General features: G+C 36.8%; 1 protein-coding gene across 2 annotated transcripts in view; it reads left to right on the top strand.

Annotated features, from left to right (window-relative positions):
- LOC114650198 (plastin-2) overlaps positions 1 to 26,559 on the top strand; it is a 90,737-nt gene that overhangs the window by 52,251 nt on the left and 11,927 nt on the right. For both annotated transcript variants that reach the window (XM_028799686.2, XM_028799685.2), the window contains 7 exons: positions 5,805 to 5,891; positions 9,652 to 9,815; positions 11,355 to 11,484; positions 17,331 to 17,463; positions 19,171 to 19,252; positions 19,370 to 19,535; positions 26,234 to 26,376. In XM_028799686.2, coding sequence (XP_028655519.1) covers positions 5,831 to 5,891; positions 9,652 to 9,815; positions 11,355 to 11,484; positions 17,331 to 17,463; positions 19,171 to 19,252; positions 19,370 to 19,535; positions 26,234 to 26,376 — 879 coding nt within the window. In that variant the 5' untranslated portion in view covers positions 5,805 to 5,830. The remainder of the gene's footprint in view (positions 1 to 5,804; positions 5,892 to 9,651; positions 9,816 to 11,354; positions 11,485 to 17,330; positions 17,464 to 19,170; positions 19,253 to 19,369; positions 19,536 to 26,233; positions 26,377 to 26,559) is intronic.

The raw sequence follows: 26,559 nt of genomic DNA, 5'->3' as shown, positions 1-26,559 counted from the left end.
TGGAATGCGCATGCATGTGTCATTGGCGCCTCATCCCATATTATCAATTTGGATTGCAGAAGATATTGAGCGTGTGGCGAGGTAGGTTTGATGTTGCATGCGGAAGTAGTATTCAGCCTCAACGGTATTTTAAAAACGGAATGTGCAGTTCGTCTACCCGGTAACAATGTTGCAGCTATTCCTGTAGATGCTAAGGTTGTAGGAATGTCTCCCCTAACTCTGATGGTATGAATCAGGGTTTTGTAGACAAAGGTTTTCCCTGGTCCTGCAGGACCATCTAAGAAGAAGCATGTTTGTCGGGGATGGGAATCGCTGTATGCAGCGTGTAAAACAGTGTCAACAGTGTGTTTCTGTTCTGTGTTGAGTTTGTCGTAGTGTTCTGTGAGGAGGATTAGAGTTGGCAGCCGGGGCTCTGTCGTGCGTATCCCATGGCGCTGGAGGAGGGTTAGAATTGGCGGGCGGAGCTCTGTCTTGCGTGCGTGGACGCAGGAGAAGGGTTAGAGTCGGCGGGCGGGGGTCTGTGGTGAGTATCCCATGATGTGGGAGGAGGGTTAGAGTTGGCGGGTGGGGCTCTGTCTTGCGTGCGTGCGTATCCCATGGTCGGGCGACTTGGTGGATTATATATAGAAAAGCAGCCGGAACCGAAAAGAACAATGAAAAGTCAATGTGGCTCAGAGGTGCATGTGGACTGTAGCAGAGATGAAAGCGACTGAGGCGGTGTTTGATGAGGTGTTGCGTGCTGGCACATGAGCAGGCAGTGTGCATGCCTCGTGAGCGTGGGTGGATGTGGGAGGATGGTTAGAGTTGGTGGTCGGGGCTCTGTCGTGCGTATCCCATGGTCTCTGTCTTGCGTGCCATGGTCGGCTGCTTAGTGAATTGTTGGTGGGCGGGGCTCTGTGAGTTGGCGGGCGGGGCTCTGTCTTGCGTCTTGCCTGCCATGGTCGGCTGCTTAGTGAATTATATATATAGATGCGAGTGAATTCTATCCCATGTAACAGTGGCTGCAAGACTGGATATGATCACTCTTATAAACAAATATTTGATAATTCATTCTTTAACCTGTTTAAATCAGTTTAAGTTTGTGGAGGTTGAAGCTTATCCTGGCACCATTAGGTACATGGGAGGAAGCAACCCTGGAAGAGATGCAAGTCCAAGCCATACCACATTCTTCTAATTTTTCACATTTTGTTTGGCTCTTTCTGTTATGAGACCTGTCTTTTTAATTCAAGTGCAATACAACATTCTTCCTGGAAAGTACCTGTAGAAGACTGCTGCCATTTTCCTTGCTGTTAAGATTGTTTTTATTTTATGAAAACATACAATGTCCATACTGGGACTGCCTGGACTGGGAATCTTTCTTTGGACACTGGAACTATGAGGATGTAGCTCTAATCACTATACCAATAAAATAAATAAATAAAAATACACAAAAAGGTTAAAATTAGTTGACCAATACATCAATTACAATGTAATTGTATTTGGTACAATTTTGACCAGAAGTAAACTTAGAAAGGCTTTAAAATAGAAAACCAGAAACTCATCTGGTCCTTCTTCATAACAGCGGAAGCTCCAGAATGCATGAGCATGAGTCATAATGGCTAACTGATTTCAGATCATTCTTGGTTTTCAGTAGAGGTTTAAGCTGTTAAAAAGAAGTCTGTTAAGAAAAAAAACACTAAATGTGAAATCATTTCATACATTGAGATGCATTTTCCTGGCTGAAGCAGAAGTTGTGTTTCTGAAGGGAAGTTTCCTAACTGGTGCAAAGGGAAGTGGACAGAGGCTGTGAATTATACAGAAGATAACTATTTTAAGGGGAACACGTGCATCTTCATATTTAAGATCTGTTACCCTGCTGAGCTTTTAAAAACAACTATCTTCTGAAAAGAAATATGAATAGACATATAGACAAAAAGTATATCACTGATGCCCCATTCAAAACTGGTTTCCTCCAGTGCAGATCTTGTTCAGAATCTCTGTAATGCTGAATTGGATAAGGTTAGAAAAGGATGCATGGATGGGCAGAACGACTTATTTTCAGAACTGTGCAAACATTCATCTCTAGATTTTCCATTACAGTCTTATGTGCAGCTGGAGCCTACTATGGCAGCAAAAGGCATATATTCAGAATGGATGCCAGTCTTTCGCAGGATGGATTCACCTACACACACTGGGTATATGTTTTTGGATGTGGGAGGAAACAAATGTTTTGGGCTTTGGGAGGAAACCAAATTATCAGAAGAAAACTGATGTAAATAAAATGAGAACAAAAACAGAAATGGTTCAGGCTGAGAACTGACCCACAGCCTTAAGCTGTGAGGCAGCAGCAGCATTAACCACTGCGCCACCTTGCCATGCCCTGTGTAAGCATGCACGTTTGTTTAAATGTAATGGCAATTTGGATTTACAGTACCCCTCTCTGCTACACTCCCTGCATATTTCTCTGTTGATTTTTGGCTGCCATCTTGTGGTCCTGTGATGACAAGTTATAAATCTTCACTGCTTTCACTTTCCCACACTGCACTGTTCCTCCTCTCTTCGGCTGGTATAGATTTACATTTTAGTGCTTAACATTTTCCACATGCAGTATAGCAGAAGCCTTTATTAATATTTTCTCAGTACTTAAATAGCTGAGTAAAACATGAAGTGTTACCATCTTATTGGTTTTCCACCAATTCCTCTTCTCACTTACTAAACCTCAGATACAGTTGCCTAACTTCTTCAAATGTATTGCCATCCATATTAGCCTCATTTTCATAGAAGAACAATGTACTTGTTATTTCTAACTTCCTGAGATTTGCTTAGCTAAATCATTTTGTTCCTCATCAATACAAAGCAGACTTTTGTAATTTTGTAGAATTATCTTAAAGATTGTTTAACAATGTTGTCTAATTCAGTTGAGTAAGTGATACTACATTCATAGAAGGTGAGTCATTTAGGGGTGCAGAGTTGATGCCATATCAGGTGAATGAACTACTACTTGACATGAATTAACCAGTCCCTTGTGTTGTTTGTCTTCACTATATAAGCAAAGAATGACACAACAGCACCAAACATGACTAAGAAAGAGTCAGGGAGTGATCACCATTAAGGCAGGTAGTAGGACACATTGGTTTATATCTAACGGGCATATATCATTATGTGTGGAAGGGACTGTTTGCAGTATAGCATTGTTCAGATAGTAAATTAACTATACTTGGCAATGATACCTAAAACAAGCAGAAAAGAGAAATGTAACACTGGTTTTGCAATTAATTAATTCTTGATCTGATTTTAGCTGTTGGTGCCAGAGAATATCAATGGAGTTCTCATTTCTGCAGTGTACATGTCTCTAGAACACCTCATTCTATAAGGACAGACCCTAAAAATGAGACAAGAGCCTTTGGTTTACTCCATTTTGATGACAGCTGAATATCTGAAAATACTATCTAGATGGGATTGGAGGTGGTGTGGTACTGCTAGTATTGATGGAAAAGCTAATTAAAAGTATTTCCTACCCCTAGTGAAAACGATAAACTTCAAAAGACTGATGCTAGCTCCATGATGGAATTTTACCAAGAACTAATAGGTGGACTTTGGGGGTGAACTGTTCAAAGCCTTCAAAACATTCTTATTGGCTTAGATGTGAACAAGGGAGCAAATAAAAACTTGCTAGAATATGTAGAAATGTTCATGTCTGTTAAGAGAGTATGTAATTTTACCTGGCAAGGAAGAAGTGGCCTGACTGCAAGTGTTATTGTGTGTGTGAATGGACACAATAATGGATGCAATGGATTGGTTCTTAACGATTCCTAGCAGGATAGGTGCCATCCCCTCTTAACTGTGAATGGACCTAAATGGCTTTGAAAATGAGTGGATTTACGGATAGATGGAGACGGAAAGGTAATTAAAGCAGGATGTTCGGTCTGAGTACTTGTCAGAAACCCTGCTATCATAAAGAAGGATAGCAAGAGTTGGACAGATTTTAATATCGAAAAATGCAAACTCAAACACCAAGAACCAATTTTCAGCTTATTATGGTAAAAACAGGAATTGAGAACATCATTTAATGTATCAAGAGAATATACACTATGTGACCAGTCTAAGGAATATCTAAACTGTCACAGCTGGTAAAGTTACTAGCTGCCTGTCAGGCAGTAGAAAGGTACAATGCGCAAAAAATGAAGGATGTGAGACTGCACTGCTGGTGAGGGGAGGAAGACATGTTTCACAAGAAAACCAAGTTAAAACCCACATAGCTCTTTAAGTGGTTCAAAAGAAAAGTCATACTGTTTGTGCAGAAGTGGAAAGTGAGTGACACTTTTCTCATAGAAACAGGTACACCGACCAACCCACTTGTGATATGTAGTCAATAGGACAAAACAAAAGAAGGAAACAAAACCTGACAGCTAAAGTGGAGCAAAGGCATCTCTTTTTCTTAAAGACAGTGCATGATTCCCCAGTTCATTAAGCAGGAGGTTGTGTCTTTGACTGGAACATGGAATGGTGTATTATAGCTATAAAAGGAAAGACAATTTCTGAAATGGAGTGCAGCATGCTTCAGGCACTGCAGGATGAGCATGTGTCTCTAAAAGAGGAGCAAAATGGTAGCCCTCCCTGGGGTGATGAAAGGGGATAATCTCACAAAGTGAAGGTGATAATGTACCACAAATGGTAATGGAATATCTTCTATGAAGGAAAACCAATGTTGGAAACCATTAATAATGCATATAGTGCGGAAGGAGACCGCCATAGCTAAAATGAAGAGCATGCCCTCTTAGTACTAATGCAAAGTCACCTACAGGATAGTCTGCCCAAAATAGATAATGGAAACTATCTACAGTGGAATACTACAGCCGCAAAGAACCTAACATGTGGACAAATTAGAGCTGGAAGTACAATTGTCAGATGTTGGTGATGCACAACTATAACCTGTGTTACCAAGCCAGAGGTAAACTAGAATGGCAGTCATGCGAGTCAAGAGTGATAAGAAAACTCACTGCAAACTGTTCAACCAGAGTTAAAAGAAAAAGAATGAGTCTTATATAAAGTAGGTTACATTAGGATAGGCTTCTGCTTCCTCTAACTCGGAAATTAACATATTGGGTTCAGAAAATGGAATTGATATATTTTTTCTTTTCATTTTCACTTATTTGAACATGAGGCAGATATTAGGTCAGCATGATTAGTTTTAGATTCAGAAACATTTGGTAGAACAGAAAAAGAATAAATAGTTGGACCATAAAATAAGGTAGGATAGTGCTATTTGTTAGCACAGTGGCCTAGTAGCTTGACAGTCCAGGTTCAGATACTGGCAGGGGATCATCTGTGTGGAGTTTGCATGTTCCAACTACAGTATATCTACAAGGTTTATACTCCTGGAAAAATAATACTAATTGCATTGTTTAAATATTTAAGATGAAAGCTGGAAGAACTTTGTGAACTTCTGTGGAAGAAGGCAAGTAGAGTTGGGTGTTCCAATCAATCATTTTATACTCAAGAGAGGGTATGACTATCATGACTCAAAATACAGTAGAGCATCCCTCCATTCCTCCAGTCACTCCTGGAATGGTTTAATCTCCAGTTCAGGGCTGAGGAGCACTGGAGCTTATTGCTGCAATAAGCAGGAGCCCACAATGAATCGGGAGCCAGTGAGGAATTTACCTCATTATGGTCTATTATGTTATTAACATGACACAATCTTAGTGACCAGTTGGCAATGGAGTATTTCTATTTTTTTATTATGATTTTATATTGACATCATATTTATAAGATCAGTTGGATATGTGTATAAGTATCATTAATCTGTTATATTGCTTTTGTAGGCTGCATTTAACAAACTCTTGCAAAAATGTCGTCAAAGATGACCGAAGAAGAACTGGAAGATCTGAAGGAGGCATTTTCCAAGATTGGTAAGGCTTCTTAGAAAAGCAAGGACCATATCAAAATAGACTTCGATCTGTATTTTTTAGACTAAATAAATAAATACAATTAGTTTTCTCCTTTCTCATTTGTTGTGACAGATATTTCTTAAATACTAGACACTTTATAAAGTAGCTGCAAATCTGCATTTGTGGTTAGGAATCTTCAACTTTTAAAATTAAAAATAAAATTTAAGTCTAACTGCAAATCTTCTTAATTTTATTTTACTAGCTCTATAATTTTATGTATTGCAACAGTTTACTTTAAAGGATGACAAAGGCACCATTTAAGTCATATGTATCATTATTATTGCAATTGTTACAATTATTCAAGAATTACAGAAGTATCAGTTGAAGGAAGAAATTTGATATAGCCTAAAAATAAGAAAGGTGGAAGCGTAGTGCAATGCTAAGCGCTGCCACCTTACATATTCAGTATCCTCAGTGTTGAACTTGCCTCCTGTCATTGACTGTGTGCCATTTACAGGGTCTCCCTGTGTCTTTGTGGGACGACACATCTCCAGAGACATTCAAGTTCTTTGACAATTGTAAATTTCTCCTGTGTGACTGTCAATGTGTGTAAGTGGGCTCTGCAGTAGACTGGTGTCAGAGATCCATCCTTCTGAAAACCAAATGCAATACTGAATGGCAAGGGTTTGGTACAACACAACTCCGAAAAGGATTAAGAGGGTTTTGAGAATTTTATGTTATGTTATTTGTAAATCATCATTGGTGTACCAGCTAACATTTTCAGATTGTAAAGATATTGAACCCAGGACTCTGCAATACCAACCCTTGCACCACCATTCTGCCTGGGTGATGTCTATGTGAAATTTGCACTTTGCCCTTTTGTGTTTTAATTGCTTTCCCCCTCAGGATGAGAGTCAGTCTTGTACACAATGCTGCCAGGATGATCTAGTGTACCCATGACCCTAAACTGGATTTAATGTGTTTGGTAATGGTTGGTTCCGCTAAACAGCACGTTGGATGTTGTGTGAATTTTTTTATACATTACTGTGAAAACATTACATTTCTACATTTCCACAGTTTTCTAAGTGTGTCCCATACAAATAATGTTATAAAAGAATAATTTGAAAAATGCAGTAAAAGTACTGCCTAGTGTTAGAGATCCTTCTGAAAACCAAAGCAGATCTGAAGGCAATGGAGTAAGCTAAATCCAATATCAGCTTTCAATAAAGAAAATAGAGACTTATTCTTTGTTCAGAATGGCAGGAATTGGCCAGACAAATAACTTCTGGATAGAAGAGTAAACAGATAAAGTCTTAGAAGTGTGGTCTCTCATGGCGTTTTAGGTTACAGTATGTAGTAGACTGTTACTTAATGCCAAAATGCTGGAACATTTCTTATCAGTATCTTTCCTTTGTACTATACTAGTCAGAACATCATGTAGTCTTCCAAATGGTTTTCAACATTATTGTGAGGTAATTGTTCAAAAGAACATAAAGGACTTTGATTTATCTGTGAAAAAATACATAAGAGGATGGAGCACACATAGGACTTTGTACTATGTAGTTGATCTGTCTTTCTTTTTTCCTTTTTTTCCCTAACTAATGTATTTAGTAAGCCATTTTTCTGCCTAGTAAAGCTACCCATTCTGCACTACCAGTGAGTCTTTGCCACTCGTCCTCCCATCATCACATTGCTTTTTTAATATGTTTTAAAAACATTAAAAAGCAATTTAAATTGTTTTCTCTTTCATCTTCTTACTTGTAATACTTGTTTCTATAGTCAGCATTTCACTTTTACATTTGTAAGCAAAAATTTGTAAACCTTTTATAGTTTTTATTCCTGCCTAAAAATGGATCAGTGGCCATATTTATCAAGCATCTCAGACTAGGCTCAAAACGCTCGGAGCGACGCAAATTTGATTCTAGTCTTATGAGTAGGAGTAAAAGCATTTTATCAATTTTCCTATTTTAGGAAACTACTGTTGACTTCATTTGGATTTAGAAGAGCTTGTTAGCCTTCCTAACTTGTTAGAAGCTGCTAGATGATGGATGTTCAGACAGAGACCGACATGCATATCCCAGTAAGGGCTGAATGTTTTAGAAATGTTTCACAATAACTTCTAAAAACATATCAATTTGACAGAGTTGGAATGATAGTTGTAACAAATCTTGTAAGTTACGTGATCGATCCATCTACACAGAGAAGCCATAAGTTGTCATCCAAAATGAAAGTGTTGGAATGCTACATATTTTGACCATAGGGAAAATGGAACTTTGCAATGGCGATCATTTGTGTATGTCACAACCAACAATTTCTCAAATTTTGCATCAAACTTTGAACCCTCTTACAACATGTGAGGTAATACACAGATGTTTATGGTACATTACATCACTCCACTTGAGGTAATGTAATAGCAAATTGCATTCAGGCAAATTTCTGCTTTTCCTAGAGCTCCTGTTATAAATGAAGGCAAGCAAATACAGATCATTATCCCAAGTGTGGACGACTACAGATATGTAATTCACAAGCAGCATCACAGTATCAACATGGATCCAGGTGGTCATGGTTGCAAACTGTATTTTTAGTAGCCAGTATATTATCATGAAGATAAGTGGGGATGGATGGGTGATAGAGAAATATCACACAAGTATGCAGAGCTTTGCATTCCACGAGTCCCTGGAAGTTTTGTGTTACACTTCACAAGCCTGGGAAGGTTCAAGTAGCCAGGAAGAGACTCACGCTCTATTTATTTTTTTATTAGATAACAAGAACCTCACAGAAGATAAGAGGAGATCAATGAGAGGGACATGCCATGTGGCTCTAGATGACTGGGAACAATAGAAGAGTGAATGCGACTTACAGCCATTACTATTTAGTAGCTGTTACGTTACAATAAAGTTCTAGTGACAATAACAGTGGGAAAATGATTCTTCTGAAAGTATGGCTGTGGATCACTCATTGTTAAATAAACGTGCTCATGATCAGGATTAACTTGCATTCGGTGTGTAAGACTTGGTCTTTCCATCCCAGTGCTTGTTATGTTATTATTCTCAATGTTGTTGCGATCAAGTGGCAACAATTATGCACATCTTCTTATTCTATTACTTTGAATATTATTATTATCTTTTGGGGAAACCATAGCATTAGTATCAGAACACTACAAAACGTCATCATGAGTGGCAAAGTGGGGTGTCATAAAATTGTGACATTATTCATTCTCCGACGTGGCTGGGACTGGAAGTAGGATGCTTCATAAATGATTCTCATGTTCTACTCTAACATTGGCCAAATTGTTATACTAGTCAGAATTTTAGTGCAATATCCTTGGAGTAATTCTGAGATGCTTGATAAATATGGTAAATGATCTTTGTTTCAGTCATAATAATAATGCATTGTAGCAGCAGTCTGTTTAAATCAGTAGATCTCTTCAAATTGTATATTACCACAACTTCTGAATATACTGTGTGTTTAAATATTCAAGATTAAGGATGGAATAGGGTTCCCAAACATGTTTGTACAACTGTATGATTTGTTAGCATTTAAATGCAGTGTCTTGTAAATACATAAAAAATGTTTAATCATAACCAATATTCCCTGTATGAATTTGCTTATCATATACTGCCATATTTGTTTTCACTAGGGAGGTGATTTAATCTAGGCAATGTTGGATACACAGGTTTCATTCTTCCTCCTCCCATGAAAATCTTGTACACCATTGAAAATATTGTAGTTCAAGTTTTTTATCTATTCCTTGTTTACAGTTTCTTCATTTTCTTCATAGATATAGACTCCAACGGTTTTATCAGCACCAATGAACTCCAAGACCTGTTTAAAGCAGCAAACCTGGCTCTGCCTGGCTACAAAATCAGAGAACTTGTTCAAAACTTGATGACAACGGGCGATTTGAACAATGATGGGCAAATCAGCTTTGATGAGTTTGTATCAGTAAGTTCATTCCTGTTTTTTTGGAAATCCAATGACTAAACCTGCCTTTCTAACTGAATTTTTACAACTGTTTTAACAAAATTAATAATGGTTTAGAGAGTAAATACAGTAGGTCAGGAAAAGTTTACGTTCTCCTTTTAATCTTGATAATTTGCATAGGTTTTAATTAATTTTTAAATATTTACATTATTTTAATGTTTTATTTGAGTCAAGTACCTCATTATCATAGGAATTATTGATATCTAAGAAAAAAATGTTCTAATCAAGTTGATTGCTTAATAATTATAATTATAATAATAAACAGCTAGCACCTTTTGATTTGCCGGACTCTCCATGTGTATCTACACTGCTTCATATTGTTATGAAAACTCCTTTGTATGGAGGCTGACTTTAAATTGTGCTGTGAATTGAATCATGACTGATTTTGTGTTTCAAAAGGCTTATTTATTAACCTTCTTCATTTTTATGACTCAGTTTATTGTTAATTGTAAAGTGCTTTTCCAGATATCAGCTCAGAAATCATATGTATAGCCTTTTAATACTCAAGCAGACAGACAAGAACAGCTCAGTAACTACTGTATATTCCAAACACACTCAAGTAGGCACACATCATGGTTAAGATTCATGTTAAATCTCTCATTATCTGTAACTTACAGTGTATAAATGATACTACTGAATAGCAATTGACATGGTTGAGCGAATTAGCCACCACAATGTTTCACATTCTAGCACAGACACATACAATCACTTAGCTTGTGAGTTCCTATGCCTACAAGGAATCAGTTAGACTCACACCAAGGCTGTCAGCTGTAAGTCTGTCTGGAAAATTTTCTGTTTGTAGTAGTACTGATGTAATCTAGCAGCCATATTGCAATATACCTTTCAGTCGTTAACACATTCAACAAATCTGTGGAGTTTGAGATAATTGGCTGTGGTGAGCAAGAATTTCAGCTTTGTGTCTTCAGTGTAAAATGCATTTCTATGGTATATCATTGGGACAGTGCCTCTGAATGTAGTGCCATTGCTGTCGACCACTTTGGTTAGTAACAGGCCCTGTTCTATTGTATAAATCCTCAATGTGATTTTGTATACTGCCAGTCATTTGAACACATTATTACACATTTTGTATCAAAGAAAGCTACATTTACCACGCATCATTACTACTAAAGATACTTAATTTATTCTGCTACCAGATGTTAAGATGATATGATGTGAAGCTTGACTACTGCCCTCATGTGTCTATTAAAATAAACAACAGCTGCAGTTTCCAATATAAATTTAAATTGATTATATAATCAATTAATTACTTAATTTAAATTCTTAATGTAAGTTAATTGAATCCAGTTGTATTATTATTTATTGGCGTTTTCACTTTTAGTTTGCTCATTTTTTTAAAGATTTGTTTTCTGTGTTCTTCCCTATAATCATACAATGTTTGGAGCAAGTTTGAAATATTTTCAAAAGGGTTTTCCAATAAAACCACTGTGTGTAAAATATTGTATTTGTCTAACTAATAGAGAATTGTGCTATTTAACTCAGGTTGTACATGGATTGAAAAGTTCAGAGGTGGCTAAAACGTTCAGAAAGGCAATCAACAAGAAGGAAGGCATCTGTGCCATTGGTGGGATGTCAGAACAGTCCAGTGCGGGAACACAGCACTCGTACTCTGGTAAGCAATCTAATAATACCTGATAAAACCTTATAAACTGCTACTGTTGACTTCAGGCATGGATCTAGTTGAAAACTGGTTTTATTTTTGTTTAAATTACAATATTTTATTAGAATGGGTTTTTCACAGGGCGGCACGGTGGCACAGTGGTAGCACTGCTGCCTCGCAGTGAGGAGGCCTGGGTTTGCTTCCCGAGTCCTTCCTGTGTGGAGTTTGCATGTTCTCCACGTGTCTGCGTGTATTTCCTCCGGGTGCTCCAGTTTCCTCCCACAGTGCAATGACATGCAGGTTAGGTGCATTGGCGATCCTAAATGGTGCTTGGTGTGTGGGTGTGTGTGTGTGTGTGTGTCCTGCGGTGGGCTGGCATTTGTTCCTGCCTTGTGCCCTGTGTTGGCTGGGATTGGCTCCAGCAGACCCCCGTGACCCTGTGTTAGGATATAGTGGGTTGGAAGATGACTGACATCAGGATATTTTTCACATGTTGATTACCACGATCCCCAAACTCAAAATATTCCATGGAGGCCAAAGAAAAAAGCTGTGTTTTTTTTTTAAAGAATTCTACTGAAAGGAAGAATAATAAGAAAAATATGTAAAGGAAAATAAAGAGTTTTTCTCTCTCTCTCTCTGCCTAGTTATACAGGATTATTTGTTCATTTTCCTACCAAACATACCATAAAACATTGTTCTTTCTTATTTCCCATGCCTTTTTAATACCACCAGTAATCTTTCTATAGACTGCTGACTAAGCTCTGCAACCAACCAGTCACTCAACTCCAAGCTCAGCCTTCTCTTGCCTTACAAGATTTTTTAAGCGTAGGACAGGAACAATTCAGGGATTACCTCTTGATCAAGTATGTTTTTGATAACTCCTGTGGTCTTCTGTCAGCATACATCCATTTTAAACCTCCTCTGTAGGTACCAAAGATATTACTACCATCCTCTGGCAATTGGCAATATGTCTTTCAACCCTCTTAAGTAATAGGCCTATAACTCTTAACATCCAGGGGAAACAGGACACACTCTAGGTGGTTTCACACATGTTTATGGAGCAATATGTCTTTCAGCCAGGACATCCCAGATCCACCAGCATTGCCTTGAGTTAATTAAATTCACTTCAGTTCTTTTTTTTATATTCCTCCTCAATGAGTACAGGCTCAGAATGCTTAGATGAACTTACAAACTACAATATATTAACTGTAAATATCAAAACCACACAAAATATACATGCATGAACACACAAACTACATTAAACACATAGTAAAACAGAGCATGGCAATATAAAGTCCATTACCATTATAACTTAGATATAGTCAAGCTGGTAGTGGAGGAGAGGAAAGCAAAACCTCCAACAACACATGGTGAATATACAGTATCCTAATTAATGACATTTTCTTATATTTCTTCAAATATAATTGAAAAACAATGAAAATGTATGATGAATCCTTCACTGTTAAGCATATTATTTCTGATCTTACTTATATTTGATAAAAAATGCTATCTACAGATATACTGATAGACATAAGGGTAACCAGTCTTTATGAATGCTCAATTTTCCATATGTGCCCAAACTGTAAATATAATATTAAAAAAAGTGCAACATATACAGAAAATATAATGTTGCAACATACTATATATACCAATAAAGTAGACACAAAGTCATATAAAGATCTGGAATCCAAACAAGGCAATCTCCATTGAATTTTAGGATTATGAGCTTGTTTTTTTTAAAAAAGTCAGAAGCAGAATTTCTTGAGTTAACAGAACAGGAGTCACGGAGGTGTGCCCTTAGCGATACTGTTGGTTGAATTTTAATGACTTCCTATCGCTTTCTCCAGACCAGAATGGGAGAAGTTTGGAAGGACCAGACAAGAAGTCAAGCATCTTCAAGCAGAACATCCTCTCTTCTGGGGACATAAATGGAAGCTTCTATCATACACAGTGTAACCCTCACTTCAATCCTCCTAGTGCATATTTAAATTGATCCCTCTAAGACACTCATGATAGACTAGTTAGTTATAAAAAATATAGTTTAAACACTGCTTTTTATTTTTAATTAATCAGTCTATATCTGTATATTTGTTTATCTCCTTTCAGTATAAACAAAATTTCATATACAGGGTGAGACAAAATTATTTTAACACTAATGGAGCTGCTATGTATATACTTAATACAATTTTTGTGGACAATTTATGTGCCACATATGGTACATGCGTTGAACATGATGGGCGAACAGGTTGAGACATTATTTCATATCATCTTGCACATATTAAGTATGTTTTGTGAATAAATTGTTCTCTCCATTCAAATGTTAACATAATTTTGACTCACCCTGTATATATAAATGCATATATGTATATACGCATAGGTCTGACATTAATCTCATATTTGGGTGGTTACCTACCAAGTAACACTTGTGGTTGATCGGCCAGTCGACAGACATCCTCCACGTCCTCTTAGGTGCAAGAAGCAGATCATAGCTGTTATATACAGTAGTACCTGCCAAATAATACAAAGTGTACACACCATGTGTTTCTCCCTATTTGGGACTCATCAGGGAAACAAAATTGCATACACATATATACATACATCATATATCACCATGCCTTACATGGACAGTACAGTATATAATTACAGTATTCTTCTGTTTGAGTTCTGTGGGTTGTCAAGGATAGACATTTAAGAAGATGATACTGGGGTTTTACTTTCTTTGACATTAGACTTTTGGAGACCCTGCTGATTATAATTAGCAAGTTCACTTTTATTCAGATTTGCTGTCATCCTGAATATTTGCTCACTTGCAAAGCAATAAATGTGATAAAGTGGCTGAGCAGCTTACTTCTCCAGGTGGCTGTGGTGATCACTTAATTATTTATTTATAATTACTGCTATCACTGTCACTGCCACAACTAGCGGATATGTAAACAAATCCAAAACCTAACTCCTTCTTTAAATGTATGTTGCAGAAACTGGATCCAGTTAATCTATTTCAGTGTATCACTCTCCCTGATACTTTCACTGGCTTCCTAGAAAAAATACAAAGGAAATCAGTAGGCTGTTTATAAGACATTATTTTCTATCAGTTTTTCTTTTCCCAATTTACTTTACTATAGTTATATAGTTCCTCTGTTTTTTTAAGGTTTAGATGTTTTCATTTTTTGGGTAGTATATGGTAGTATTCCCCCATGTAAAGAAAGTGGGTTTCCTTTGCAATGTAAGTAGAAGTTAATTGTCTAGGGCAGGGGTCTCCAACCTCTCTTCCCCTGAGAGCTACTTTTACAGAATGAAAATGGTCAAGAGCTACTCATGTTTTCTAATGTTTATTCTCATAGCTTATTTCAACCCATACAAACTGAATAAGCTTGTTTTGCCTGAACATTTACAAAATGTTGGTGTCCACAACTCACATTTTGCATTAAAACATCACAAAAATATTTAGTTCCCCTGCAAGTGCATTTTGTATGTCTGTATGCATTTTCTAGTGTATCTCACACTATTGAATTAAAACATGAATGCTGTCAAAACACAACAATGCAATTACAAATACACAGATATGACTTATTCATTTGTCATTTCGTTACATGTCACTGTTTCACTTCACAAGAGTATTCACATGTCCAGTTGCATGTGTGATGTGTTTTTTAGTTTGTCTGATGACTGGCACTGCATGGAGTCATCAAGAGAGGTGTATTGTGGAGTGTAGCCACTTGGGTTCACTCTTATGGAGTCATTTAAATATTCATCTGGCAGTCTTGTTCTGAACTTTGATTTCATGACATTCATGTCAGAAAAGGCAGACTCACAGAGGTATGTAGACCCAAACAAAACAGACATTTTCAGAGCTACTTGGTGAAGATTCTTATGGCTATCTGGCTCTACTAAGCTCCAAAAATGCTGAGAATGCGGTTGAGACTTTAATTGCTCATTATTTTGAAGTTTTACTAATATACAATATATAAAATCCAATGTCTCTCTGTCTGTATGTCTGTCCGCTTTTCACGAGAAACTACTTAACGGATTTAGATTGGGTTTTTTTCTATAATTTGCTTGAACATTCCGGTTGATTTTGCGACTTCTCTCATTTTGCTATGTATCATAGTTCACTTGTGGTACCGATTTATTCACACAAATCCGAGAAACACGCAGCGGGCCGAGGGGAGGGGCCTTCCTCAATCACTTGCCAGCTTCGGGGCGTGATCCTTAACTCTGCTTAGCTAGCGAACGAGAGAACAATTTAATTCAACTTTGTTTAAAATTTAAAATAAAGTGTTACTTAGGTCTTGATGAGTTTGAGTTCGGATATTCTCTTAAGTGTATGCCACATTGAAAGGATAGATTGCAATTCAGATTGTGGAACGTGATTTTGTGTTAAAAGGATCGTGATATGATTTTTTGGAAAGATCGCCCACTCCTAATTTGACTAATCAAGTTTTCAAATTTATGTGGGATTCATTAACCCTTTGGCAAGCTACTTGGAAAGGGGTTGCAAGCTACCAGTAGCTCACAAGCGATGTGTTAGAGACACCTGGTCTATGGGATGTCTGGTTTATACAAGCATACTCTAAATACTTTATACTTGTATATATTTTGATATGGGGTCAGACTGTCAAGGTGGTGTCAATGGCAGAAGAGGAAAAGAGTTGACATTAGTTGGACAGATATGATGTGTGCGTTTTGAAATGCCCACAATTAAGGCAATGCAAGTAGGCAACAGCAGGGGGCACTACATATATCATACATGGGCAAGAAGGAGAATGCTTGATTATGGAGATGTGGCTTGGCATCTATCTATCTATCTATCTATCTATCTATCTATCTATCTATCTATCTATCTATCTATCTATCTATCTATCTATCTATCTATCTATCTATCTATCTATCTATCTATCCTCCAAAAACTAACTCTGCAATACTCTTTTAAATACCTAATTAGTTGTATACATCCATTCATTAAGTTCCTACCACCATGGCTTCCCACAGTTTGTGGTGTATAGGGGTATTAGAGTATGTCCCCCTTTGGTTAAAGTGCTGAACCTTAAGCCACAAGGTTTCTGGTTAAGTCTCTGCATTATTTTTGATGTTTAGCCAGCCAGTTCACCACTTGTAAAAGTATGACAACAGTTTGACTATACTAAATCTTTTTTATTTCTCAAGTACCCTAGAAAAATGTTTTTTTAAAATATCTATGCATATCCCAGTGTTTGAAAGAGGGGATTTATTTCTGCTTATTAAAATATAAACCTTGATTGTAAAGTAGAACTTTTAACACTTTTAACAAGAAAATTTGGGTAAAGAAAACAGATGTGTGGAGAGAGCCATAAATATTAATTCACATATCATATCATCAACGTATATGTTCTTTATTTGACCAATGCAATAAGAGAAAAAAGGCAAAAACAAATCCTACACTGAATAATAGATATAAAATTGTACTTACTAATTATAGGATGTTAGGCAGGCATTAAGATCTGAGGCTAAGATTTTTAACTTCCAGCTGTTTATACTTCAGTCGATATCTGTGCTTCACTGTGTGACCCAGGACAAGTCACCTTAACTTTCATATACTACAGCTGAAAAACACATTGAAACTTCAGGATGATGTTGACTAATTAAAGGCACTAAATAAAATTAAAAAATGCATTGTCAGTCTGAGTCTTCTTTGGTATAAGGTTAAGAATTCAAAAATAATGTGGTCCTAACATTCTTTTCTTTAATCATCATGGAATTAACCTACTCTGCCTGATGCTGAACTACATTACAGTATAAGTTGATGAAGTGAGCGCTTGAATATTAAGAATTGTATTTATTAAGCAAAGAGTGAGTTATATATTTGTGCTTTCTATAACCAGATGAAGAGAGGTATGCCTTTGTCAACTGGATAAATCAATCCCTGGATAAAGATCCTGACTGCAAGCACCTTGTCCCCATGGACCCCAGTAATGATGACTTATTCAATGCTGTTGGTGATGGAATCCTTTTGTGGTGAGTTATTATATATTAGTTATTAAATTCTGTTAAAAATTTCTGGAAGGAAAAAGATGTTTCAATTCATTCAACTGCTCATTCTAGAAGACTTTGTGTTTTTAAATCTATTTGTCATGGCACTCTGGCAAACAGGATTCTGTTATCTCCTTAAAGAGTTGTAATAATTCTCTTTAATCAATATGTGAGCTGACAATAGTTCCAGTGTGTGCTCTTTCTGTTTGAAATGAGCTAGACAAGAGGAGAAGAAGCTTTGGTGGGCATTGATCCAGCAAAATTCTTTCAAAACTTTTATTTACATTGTGTAATCGAGGACACTGGTTGAAATTAACGGGATGTGCATTTAAAAGTGAAACCAGATTTTTTTTTTTACCATAAAGGTTATAGAAATAAAAAACAAAATACAAAGTAATGTTGACAATATTTTAAAAGTAGAAGAATAAGATATTGGGACTTATTAGGTATCGGCTAATCAGTGCAACTAAACAGTCACATCTAATTTTGTGTCAATGTCTTATGTGCCTGTAGTGACCACTAATATGTTAAAATTATGTGTCTAACAGGATAAGGGATCAGCAAGGCGCCTTGAATGTGTAGCTGGGTGCCAGTTAGGGGCCAGAATAATCCAAATGGCGATGTAGATGCGTCAGGTCAATGCCTTCATTTTATTTGTTATTGTATGATTGTATGATTATATGCTATCAGCCATAGTGATGCAGAGAATAGCCACCTCCCTGGTACTTGAACTATGAGTTTAATTTCGATTCACTTTCTGTGTTGAGGTTGCACATTTCAGGGTGTTTTAAGAAGGCTTCTGCTGCCCTTTTGTGGTTAAGTGATTATGAATGTGAAATATACCAAGGGCCGGCTCTAACATATAGGAGAACTAGTGTTTAAGAGGAATCAAGTATAACAGAAATAGCCATTGATGTCATGTGAGGATGGCTTAGAGGGATCTGTGAGGAATGACTAGCATAAAACTTGACAGAACCACCCTTTTGATCTTCCATGTATGTACAATTCGTGTGAAACCCTGCATTTGATCTGACATCTATGTATGATTTGCAGGGCATCATCAAGGGAAACTTCCCCCTGCTCTTTGATTCTATATGCATGTAAGACCTGCCTGAAAATTCAAGGGGCTGGTCAACCCACCACTTTTTGATTTGCCATTTATGTATGACTTGTGTGAAAATCCCAGGAGATCCCCCTAATTCTTCAATCCGTCATGTGTGTGCAGCATGCACCACACTCCAAAGGGGACTCCACCGCTCTTTGATCTGCAATAATATGTATAACTAATGCATTCAGAACTCTGTGGTTTCAGCACAACATTTTCAGTTTTGCCTAGGGTAGCAAAAATGCTAGAGCTAGAAAATACTAGTGATGGACTGACACTCCATCTAAGGTTGTTCCAATTTCTGCAGGTTGACTTACAGTTCTTGATCCATCCAATCTTTTTCCAAAACCCATTTAGTGTAATTTAGGGTTGCATATTCAATATAGATGTCTAGATGACTTTGTGTGTTGATTTTAGACTTCTTGCACTCCTCAGAGTGATATTTGGACTTCATTCTTCATGTTACTTTATTGCTCATCTTAAACTTTTATTTGCATTGGCCTTTATTCTCTCTAGTTAGTCTATTGTCACAGAGTGCAGATGTTCAGTTTATGTTAACTGATTCTAATTTTATGTTCAACATCTAGTAAGATGATCAATCTTTCAGTGCCTGATACCATAGATGAACGAACAATCAACAAAAAGAAGCTGACACCATTTACAATTCAGGTATTTTACAAAAGAGTTTAGTAATTTTAATAGGGAAATATTTGCATGTTTTTTCTTTTGTTTACTTTTTTTCTGTAAAACATGCTAAAATGTTGTTTTTCGTACATGTGCCTACAGGAGAATCTTAACCTCGCACTGAACTCTGCCTCAGCCATTGGGTGTCATGTGGTGAACATTGGTGCAGAGGATCTAAAAGAAGGGAAGCCACACTTGGTGTTGGGTCTGCTGTGGCAAGTGATAAAAATTGGCTTGTTTGCTGACATCGAACTCAGTAAGAATGAAGGTAATTGTCACCCAAGTAGTATTTTAAAGATGCTTGGAACTCATTTAAAACATTTCACATAGCTCAGCCATTTGGAAAAAGCATGCGCTCACCAACATGCAGGGAAATATACTGTATAAGCGCTACATGTGGCGGCACACAGCTAAATGCTGTCACAGTCTTTCCCTGATTAGAGGGAAGTGTTATTTTACCTTTCCACATACTGCCATTGTGGTTTTAAAAGTTTCATGTGAAATAGCTGAATAACGTGGACATTAAAAGGTAGTCTCTCTGATTAAGCTCCTTTCAGTTGTTTACAGATACGTGAAGCAAACCTAAATTGATTTCATTTTTTCACATAAGAAACAAAACTAGCTGCCTAGGATATCAGTTGGTCAGTTCCAGTTTATAAACTAAATCTGTCTGCCCATTTGTCTATTTTTACAATTTTCTATGTAAGTTGTACTGCACATGCTAAACATGTATGATTGGTTAGCTAGTTGACAAGGACCTTCTAGGGGCAAGGGCACCAGAAAGATGACACAAGGCAGATGACAGTGCGGAGGAGAGAGAGAGACTCATTCTCTTTAGACTATTGTGGCAAGGTAGGCAGCTGTCAAGGAACTCTGTCCCAAAAAACTGTTGCACCAAAGAAAAAAATCTAAGAGAGGCTTTAAAGGGCTAGCAAGAGGGCACAAAACCTTAAGTAAAAGTCAGTACATGGTAGAATAGGATCCCTAGACATGAAAGCAGGGACAAAATTATCACTTGTTTAGAACAACAGCACATCTAGACGGAACAAAAACACCTACAGGCTGGTAGACAGTGTCGTGATTACATTTCTGACATTTAGTATTTGTTTATTTTTTTGTAATTTTCACCAAATTTAGTGTTTGTTCTTGGTTACACTTTGGGATTGTTTGTAATTTTGTTCTGGCCTCTTTCCTCACTAGCTTGTAAATAGGGTCTCTAGGTATACCCTAAAGAACGCACAACATTCCTGATTGCCTTAATCCTTTGCTGAGGCACTGGCTATGTTTCATGCTGTTCCCCCGTCACATTTTTGTATTGATGTTTTTTTTTTCATTTTATTATCTCTTTTGTAAATTTGCTTTTGTTTTCATATGGTTCTTTAATTGGATTTTGGTTTCCTTTTAAAAATGTTTGTATTTAGTTTTGATTTTTTTAGATTAAGTATCTTTTTGTACTTCTGAAATTACTGAATGCGTGAGTCTTTTGGAATTTTTATTATTTTGATTCTTTTTAATAAGAGAAATGAAAAATTTGTTTTGTTCTTTGTGTTTTGGAGTGCGTTGTTTTAAAAATTTTTTGCTCCTTTTAAGGTACACATTTCTGACAAAATAAATTCTTTTTTAGTGTTTTTTGAGTAAAAAAATAAGGTTTCTCTGTCAGATTTAAGGTATAGTGCCCACTTTATATTTTGCAATTTTATTCTGAATTATTTTCACCACCATTTAGAATATCACGGGTGTTGCAGTTTTGCTTTCCTGTTGTGAGTGACTGACTCCCTTCCAGTTGGTGGGCAGGTCACAACACTAAAACTAAAACTTGCTGTGTTAAAAGGCCTTCCATTGTGGTATTTCTGATATCCGAGTTCACAAATAAACCTTATGTTTCTTTCTGTTTTAATTCCAAAGCCTTTGTTGTTTTTTAACTTTGATCTTTGATTGTTTCAAGTTCAAGTTTTGCTTAGCTGCTTAGCTTTATTGCCTGGATAAATGATCTCAACGTTTCTCACGATTAGCCACAGTAAATAACATGTGCTTACCAAAAAAAGAACACTTTGAGCTAGGGTTTCTGACAGATTTCCTCAACTTTTGGGATTTGCATATTTGGAGCTTTTCTTTAAATATTAAGGTACTAGGTCTGCCACTCACACAAATTCTCTGTGTAAGATCATAATGGTTAAAAAAGAGACAGAAGGAGAGGTTTTTTTTTGGTGGAACTAAAAAGGTCAGTAAGATATAGATGTTCAAAGAAAGGATGGCCAGCATCTAGAATATATGTTTCTTTGTTATAATTTTGCTTTGTTGTTTCATGTTATCTTTTTTTTTAACCCCCACCCCCCTCCATTTCTTTGATTGGAACACTATTACACGAATTTTGATGGCAATGTGATTCTTGGGCTTATTCCAATTATTAAGAGATCAGAGGAGTATGTTTTCCCTTTACAGCCTATATAATATGACATCCCTAAATATCAAAATCTATATTAAAAATCAAATAGAGCAACACAAAGAATTAAGTGCCACCTGAGACTGTAATAATAATTTATTCTGTCATACAATACAATACAATACAATTTATTTTTGTATAGCCCAAAATCACACAAGAAGTGCCGCAATTGGCTTTAACAGGCCCTGCCTTTTGACAGCCTCCCAGTCTTGACTCTCTAAGAAAACAAGGAAAAACTCCCAAAAAAACCCTTGTAGGGAAAAAATGGAAGTAACCTTGGGAAAGGCAGTTCAAAGAGAGACCCCTTTCCAGGTAGGTTGGGCGTGCAGTGGGTGTCAAAAAGAAGGTGGTCAATACAATATAATACAATACAATACACAGAACAGAACAAATCCTCAATACAGTATAAAAATAAAAATTTTACAAGTACAGAGCAGAATTTAACAGTAGATGATATCACATAATATGATTTGGATTTGTTTAGAGTCCTGGAGACCTTCAATGGGGGAGGCCTTCAAGCTGCCTCCCCCATTTGGCCAGTGCTGAGCCAGCCAATCTGATGAAAGGACCCCTCTGCCCCTTGATTCCTGCGATCCTCCATCAGGGATGACTTTACCTTAGGCAGGCAAAACAACTTGGTAGGTGGACCGTGGCACCAAGTGCCACATTTGAGTACCGAGAAGAGAAACAGAATAGGTGAGGGTTAGTAACAAATTATAACTATCATGTTACTTATGTTTTAGTGCTAATGACTAACAACAAAGATACAGTCTGTACAGTTAATTAGCAGCTCTAGTCAGGATATGCTAAACTGAAGTAGTGAGTCTTCAGCCGGGATTTAAAAGCTGAGACTAAAGGGGCATCTCTTATAGTAGCAGGCAGACCATTCCACAATTTAGGGGCCCTGTGACTAAAAGCTTGACCTCCCACTGTTATTTTATTAATCCTTGGAATCATAAGCAGACCGGCATCTTGAGATCGTAATGTGCGCTCTGGTTTGTAAGTCATGATAAGTTCAGTCAAGTAAGCCAGACCTTGGCCATTTAATGCTTTATATATTAAAATGAGGATTTTGAAATCTGCCCTAAACTTAACCGGGAGCTAGTGTAAGGATTTAAGAACTGGAGTTATATGTTCGTATTTTCTTGTTCTTGTAATAATTCTTGCAGCAGCATTTTGGATTAACTGAAGTCTGTATAAAGAACAGTTTGAACATCCAGTGAACATCAAATTGCAGTAGTCAATCCTACTAGAAATAAATTCATGAATTAATTTCTCACAATCCTGTTTATGTAGAAAGCGCCTTAATTTCCCAACATTTTTAAGATGGAAGAAACATGATTTGGACAACTTTGTAATATGCATTTTTAATGACATGCTAGAGTCAAAGATAACTCCTAGATAGCAGGCTGATTCAGTAAAATTAATGGTGATGCCAACTGAGTTAAATGATGACAAAATATTGCTGTGATCAGTATCATTCCCTCCAACAATTAACATTTCTGTTTTAATTCACTAACACAACTAATTAAAGACAACATTGGAGAAACTTCATTTGATCAAAATGAAAGGTATAACTGGGTGCCATCTGCATACGAGTGAAAATTAAGATTATGTTTCCTAATGATAGATCCCAGTGGAAGCATGTGAACTGAAAACAGTAAAGGTCCCAGTACTGAGCCCTGCGGGACACCATATTGAACTTCTGTGTATAATGATGGAGTACTGTCAACACATTTCTGTACATATTGGAATCGATTTGATAAATAAGAACTAAACCAAGCGAGCACAGTGCCTGTAAGCCCAACATCATTTTCTAGCCTGTGCAGTAAAATAGAATGGTCAATGGTGTCAAACGCTGCGCTTAAGTCTAACAACATAATTACAGTGGAGTTTCCTTCATCAGAGGATATCAGAATGTCATTTACAACCCACGTTAGTGCAGTTTCTGTACTATGACCAGTGCGGAAACCAGACTGGCATTTCTCAAATAAATTGTAATGCATAAGGTGTGACTGAAGCTGATTGGTGACTACTTTTTCTAGTGTTTTAGAGAGAAAGGGTAAATTTGAAATAGGCCTATAATTATTTAGTATGTGTGGGTCTAGGTCTGACTTTTTAAGTAATGGTTTAATGGCTGACACTTTTAGTGCATCAGGTACTGTGCCATGCAGTAATGATATTATAATATTTAGATAATATTTAGAATAGGCACTGCAAGAACATCCATTGCACTTTTTATTAGTCTTGTTGGCACTAGATCTAGGGAACAAGTAGTGGGTTTCATTTTATTAATTAAAGTTAAGACTTCCTGCTCAGTTACAGGATTATAATTACTAAAGTGCTGAATGCAATGTGAGGCAGGGTCTGCTAAGCTAGTAATGCGGTTTGTACTGTGATGCTGAGATCTGGGATCTTATATTTTTAATTTTCTCATTAAAGAAGTTCATAAAGTCTGTACTGCTAATATCTGTTGGTATTTTGCACTGTAGATGTGAATTCCCATTTGTTAATTTAGCAACTTTTCTAAACAGTACCCAAGTATTTTTATTATTGCTATCTATTATTGTAAAATAGTGTTCTGAGCGAGCTTTAAAGAGAGCTTTTTTATATTTTTTAACACACTCTGTCCATGCAATTTGAAGACATGTAGCTTTGTTGTTCTCCATCTGTGCTCCAGTTTTCGACACTCTAATTTAAGAGCTCAAGTGTTTTCGTTAAACCAGGGAGAGTTTCTATGTGCTTTGATCACTTGTTTTAAGGGGAGCCACTACGTCCAGAGCATCTCTCAAGGTCACATTATAATGTGATGTTAGCTGATCTAAATTGTTTTCCACGTTTACACTTGACTTACTCAAAGTATCTATACATTTTGAAGCAAAATTACAATCTAGATGTCTCACTGTCTTTGTTTTAATCTGTGAGTGCATTGGGAAGGGCAGGACTAAATCAAATGTAATTAAGTAGTGATCGGAAATAACTTCATTTAATGGAGTAATATTTAAATTTTGAATTTCAACTTTGTAAGTTATAATTAAATCTAATGTGTTGTTATGATTATGAGTTGGACCTTTGACAATCTGGCAAAATCCTACTGAATTTAACAAATAAGTAAAACATTTACTAAAAGTGTCAGTTTCCACATCAATGTGTACATTAAAATCCCCCATCAGTACTATGTGATCATAATTTATAGCCAAATCAGATAAAAGGTTGCTAAATTCAGTCATGAACAATGAATATGGCCCTGGTGGTCTGTAGACTAGCACTATAATTATGTTGGAATCTGTTTTAATATTTAAAATGAATGCCTCAAAGGATATAAAGTGGCCTAAATTTTTAGACGTGATTTGCATTTTGTTACAATGAATTATTACAAGGCCCCATCCTCAACCAGAATCTCTAGACTTATGAAGGAATGAGTATCCATCTGGTGGCACCTCAGCTAGGGGAACAGTGTCACATTTACTAAGCCAGGTTTTAGTGAGAAGACACAGATCAGATTTTGTACTTAAACAGCTTTACTGCCAAGAGAGCGAATGTTTGATAAGCAGCATTTAAAACTGCATACTTCTTTCTGAACTGGCGATATATTTTTTGTTTTAATTTGAAGTAAATTTCTATTACAGATGCCCCTGGTGGAGGGTCTGGTTTTGTCCCTTGGTCTAATTATACACCTTATTTTTTGGTTATCAAGTAATTTAAGGTTTGCATCAAGACTAAATTTACTGGATGCCCTACAACAGGGATTATGGGTAACAGCGTCAGGATAGTAACAGGTGGGATAAACAACAGTCTGTGATTTAAGATCACATGACTGCGGCCTGGATGGTGCTCTAATCAGTCAACCAGGCAGTTTTGCTGCCATATTTTGGGACAATACATAAGATCCCCTCCAGTTAAGATGAAGACCATCTCTTTTGAAAAATCCAGGCCTTTCCAAAAATCATCCCAATTGTTCACAAACACCATGCTTTTATTTGCACACCAGGTTTCTAGCCAGCAGTGAAGGGAATGCAATCTGCTATAAATCACATCCCCTCTATATAATCTTTGTAAGGGGCCAAATACAACTAAATTCCGACATTTTCTTTTAGCTTTGGTGCATAGAGAGATGAAGTTCCTCTTTAATACCTCAGATTGCTGTAAATAAATATCATTGGTGCTGACATGCAGCAATAAGGTAGGTACTTCATCGTCGGTGACACAGTCCAATGCAGCCTCTATGTCAGAAATTTTGGCCCCTGTGAGGCATTTAACATTAACTGCTGGTTTAACATAGTTTGGAATTCTAACATTCCGCACTATGGAATCGCCAATTATGTGTCATCTCTGTTATGGCTCTCTTTGAAGCCACTGTAAAACTGGCTTTAGAAACCCCTCTAGTAGGTGATTTCCATGAATGTTAATATCTAGGTGAGCTTCAACATGTTTACTGTTGCAAGCAGGGTTACTGTCTTTCATACTGTATATCTACTGTATATAAGCACTTCATATACTTTCTGCATTATGTGTGTATCCAGCCCTGATTGCTCTCCTCCGAGATGGAGAAAGCCTTGAGGATCTTTTGAAGTTATCACCAGAGGAACTACTTCTCCGTTGGGCCAACTACCATCTAGAAGAAGCTGGCTGCAAAAAACTGAACAATTTCAGTTCCGACATTAAGGTATGCCATTTTGGAAAAAGAATTATAAAATAAACCTTGTGTGGCAACAGCTTTGGATTTTGCAATAGTAATAAAGAAATGTTTTAAATGCATTAATATTTTGAAATAACTTTAAGTTTGAATTAAATTAAGGAGGTCCAGTGACTCTCCTATTAAAGAATATTCAAACATTTCTAATGTTAC

The sequence above is a fragment of the Erpetoichthys calabaricus genome, chromosome 4, assembly GCF_900747795.2.
Source record: "Erpetoichthys calabaricus chromosome 4, fErpCal1.3, whole genome shotgun sequence".
NCBI lineage: Eukaryota > Metazoa > Chordata > Cladistia > Polypteriformes > Polypteridae > Erpetoichthys > Erpetoichthys calabaricus.
Note: the sequence above shows the minus strand (reverse complement) of the source record. Positions and strands in the feature narration are given on the sequence as shown.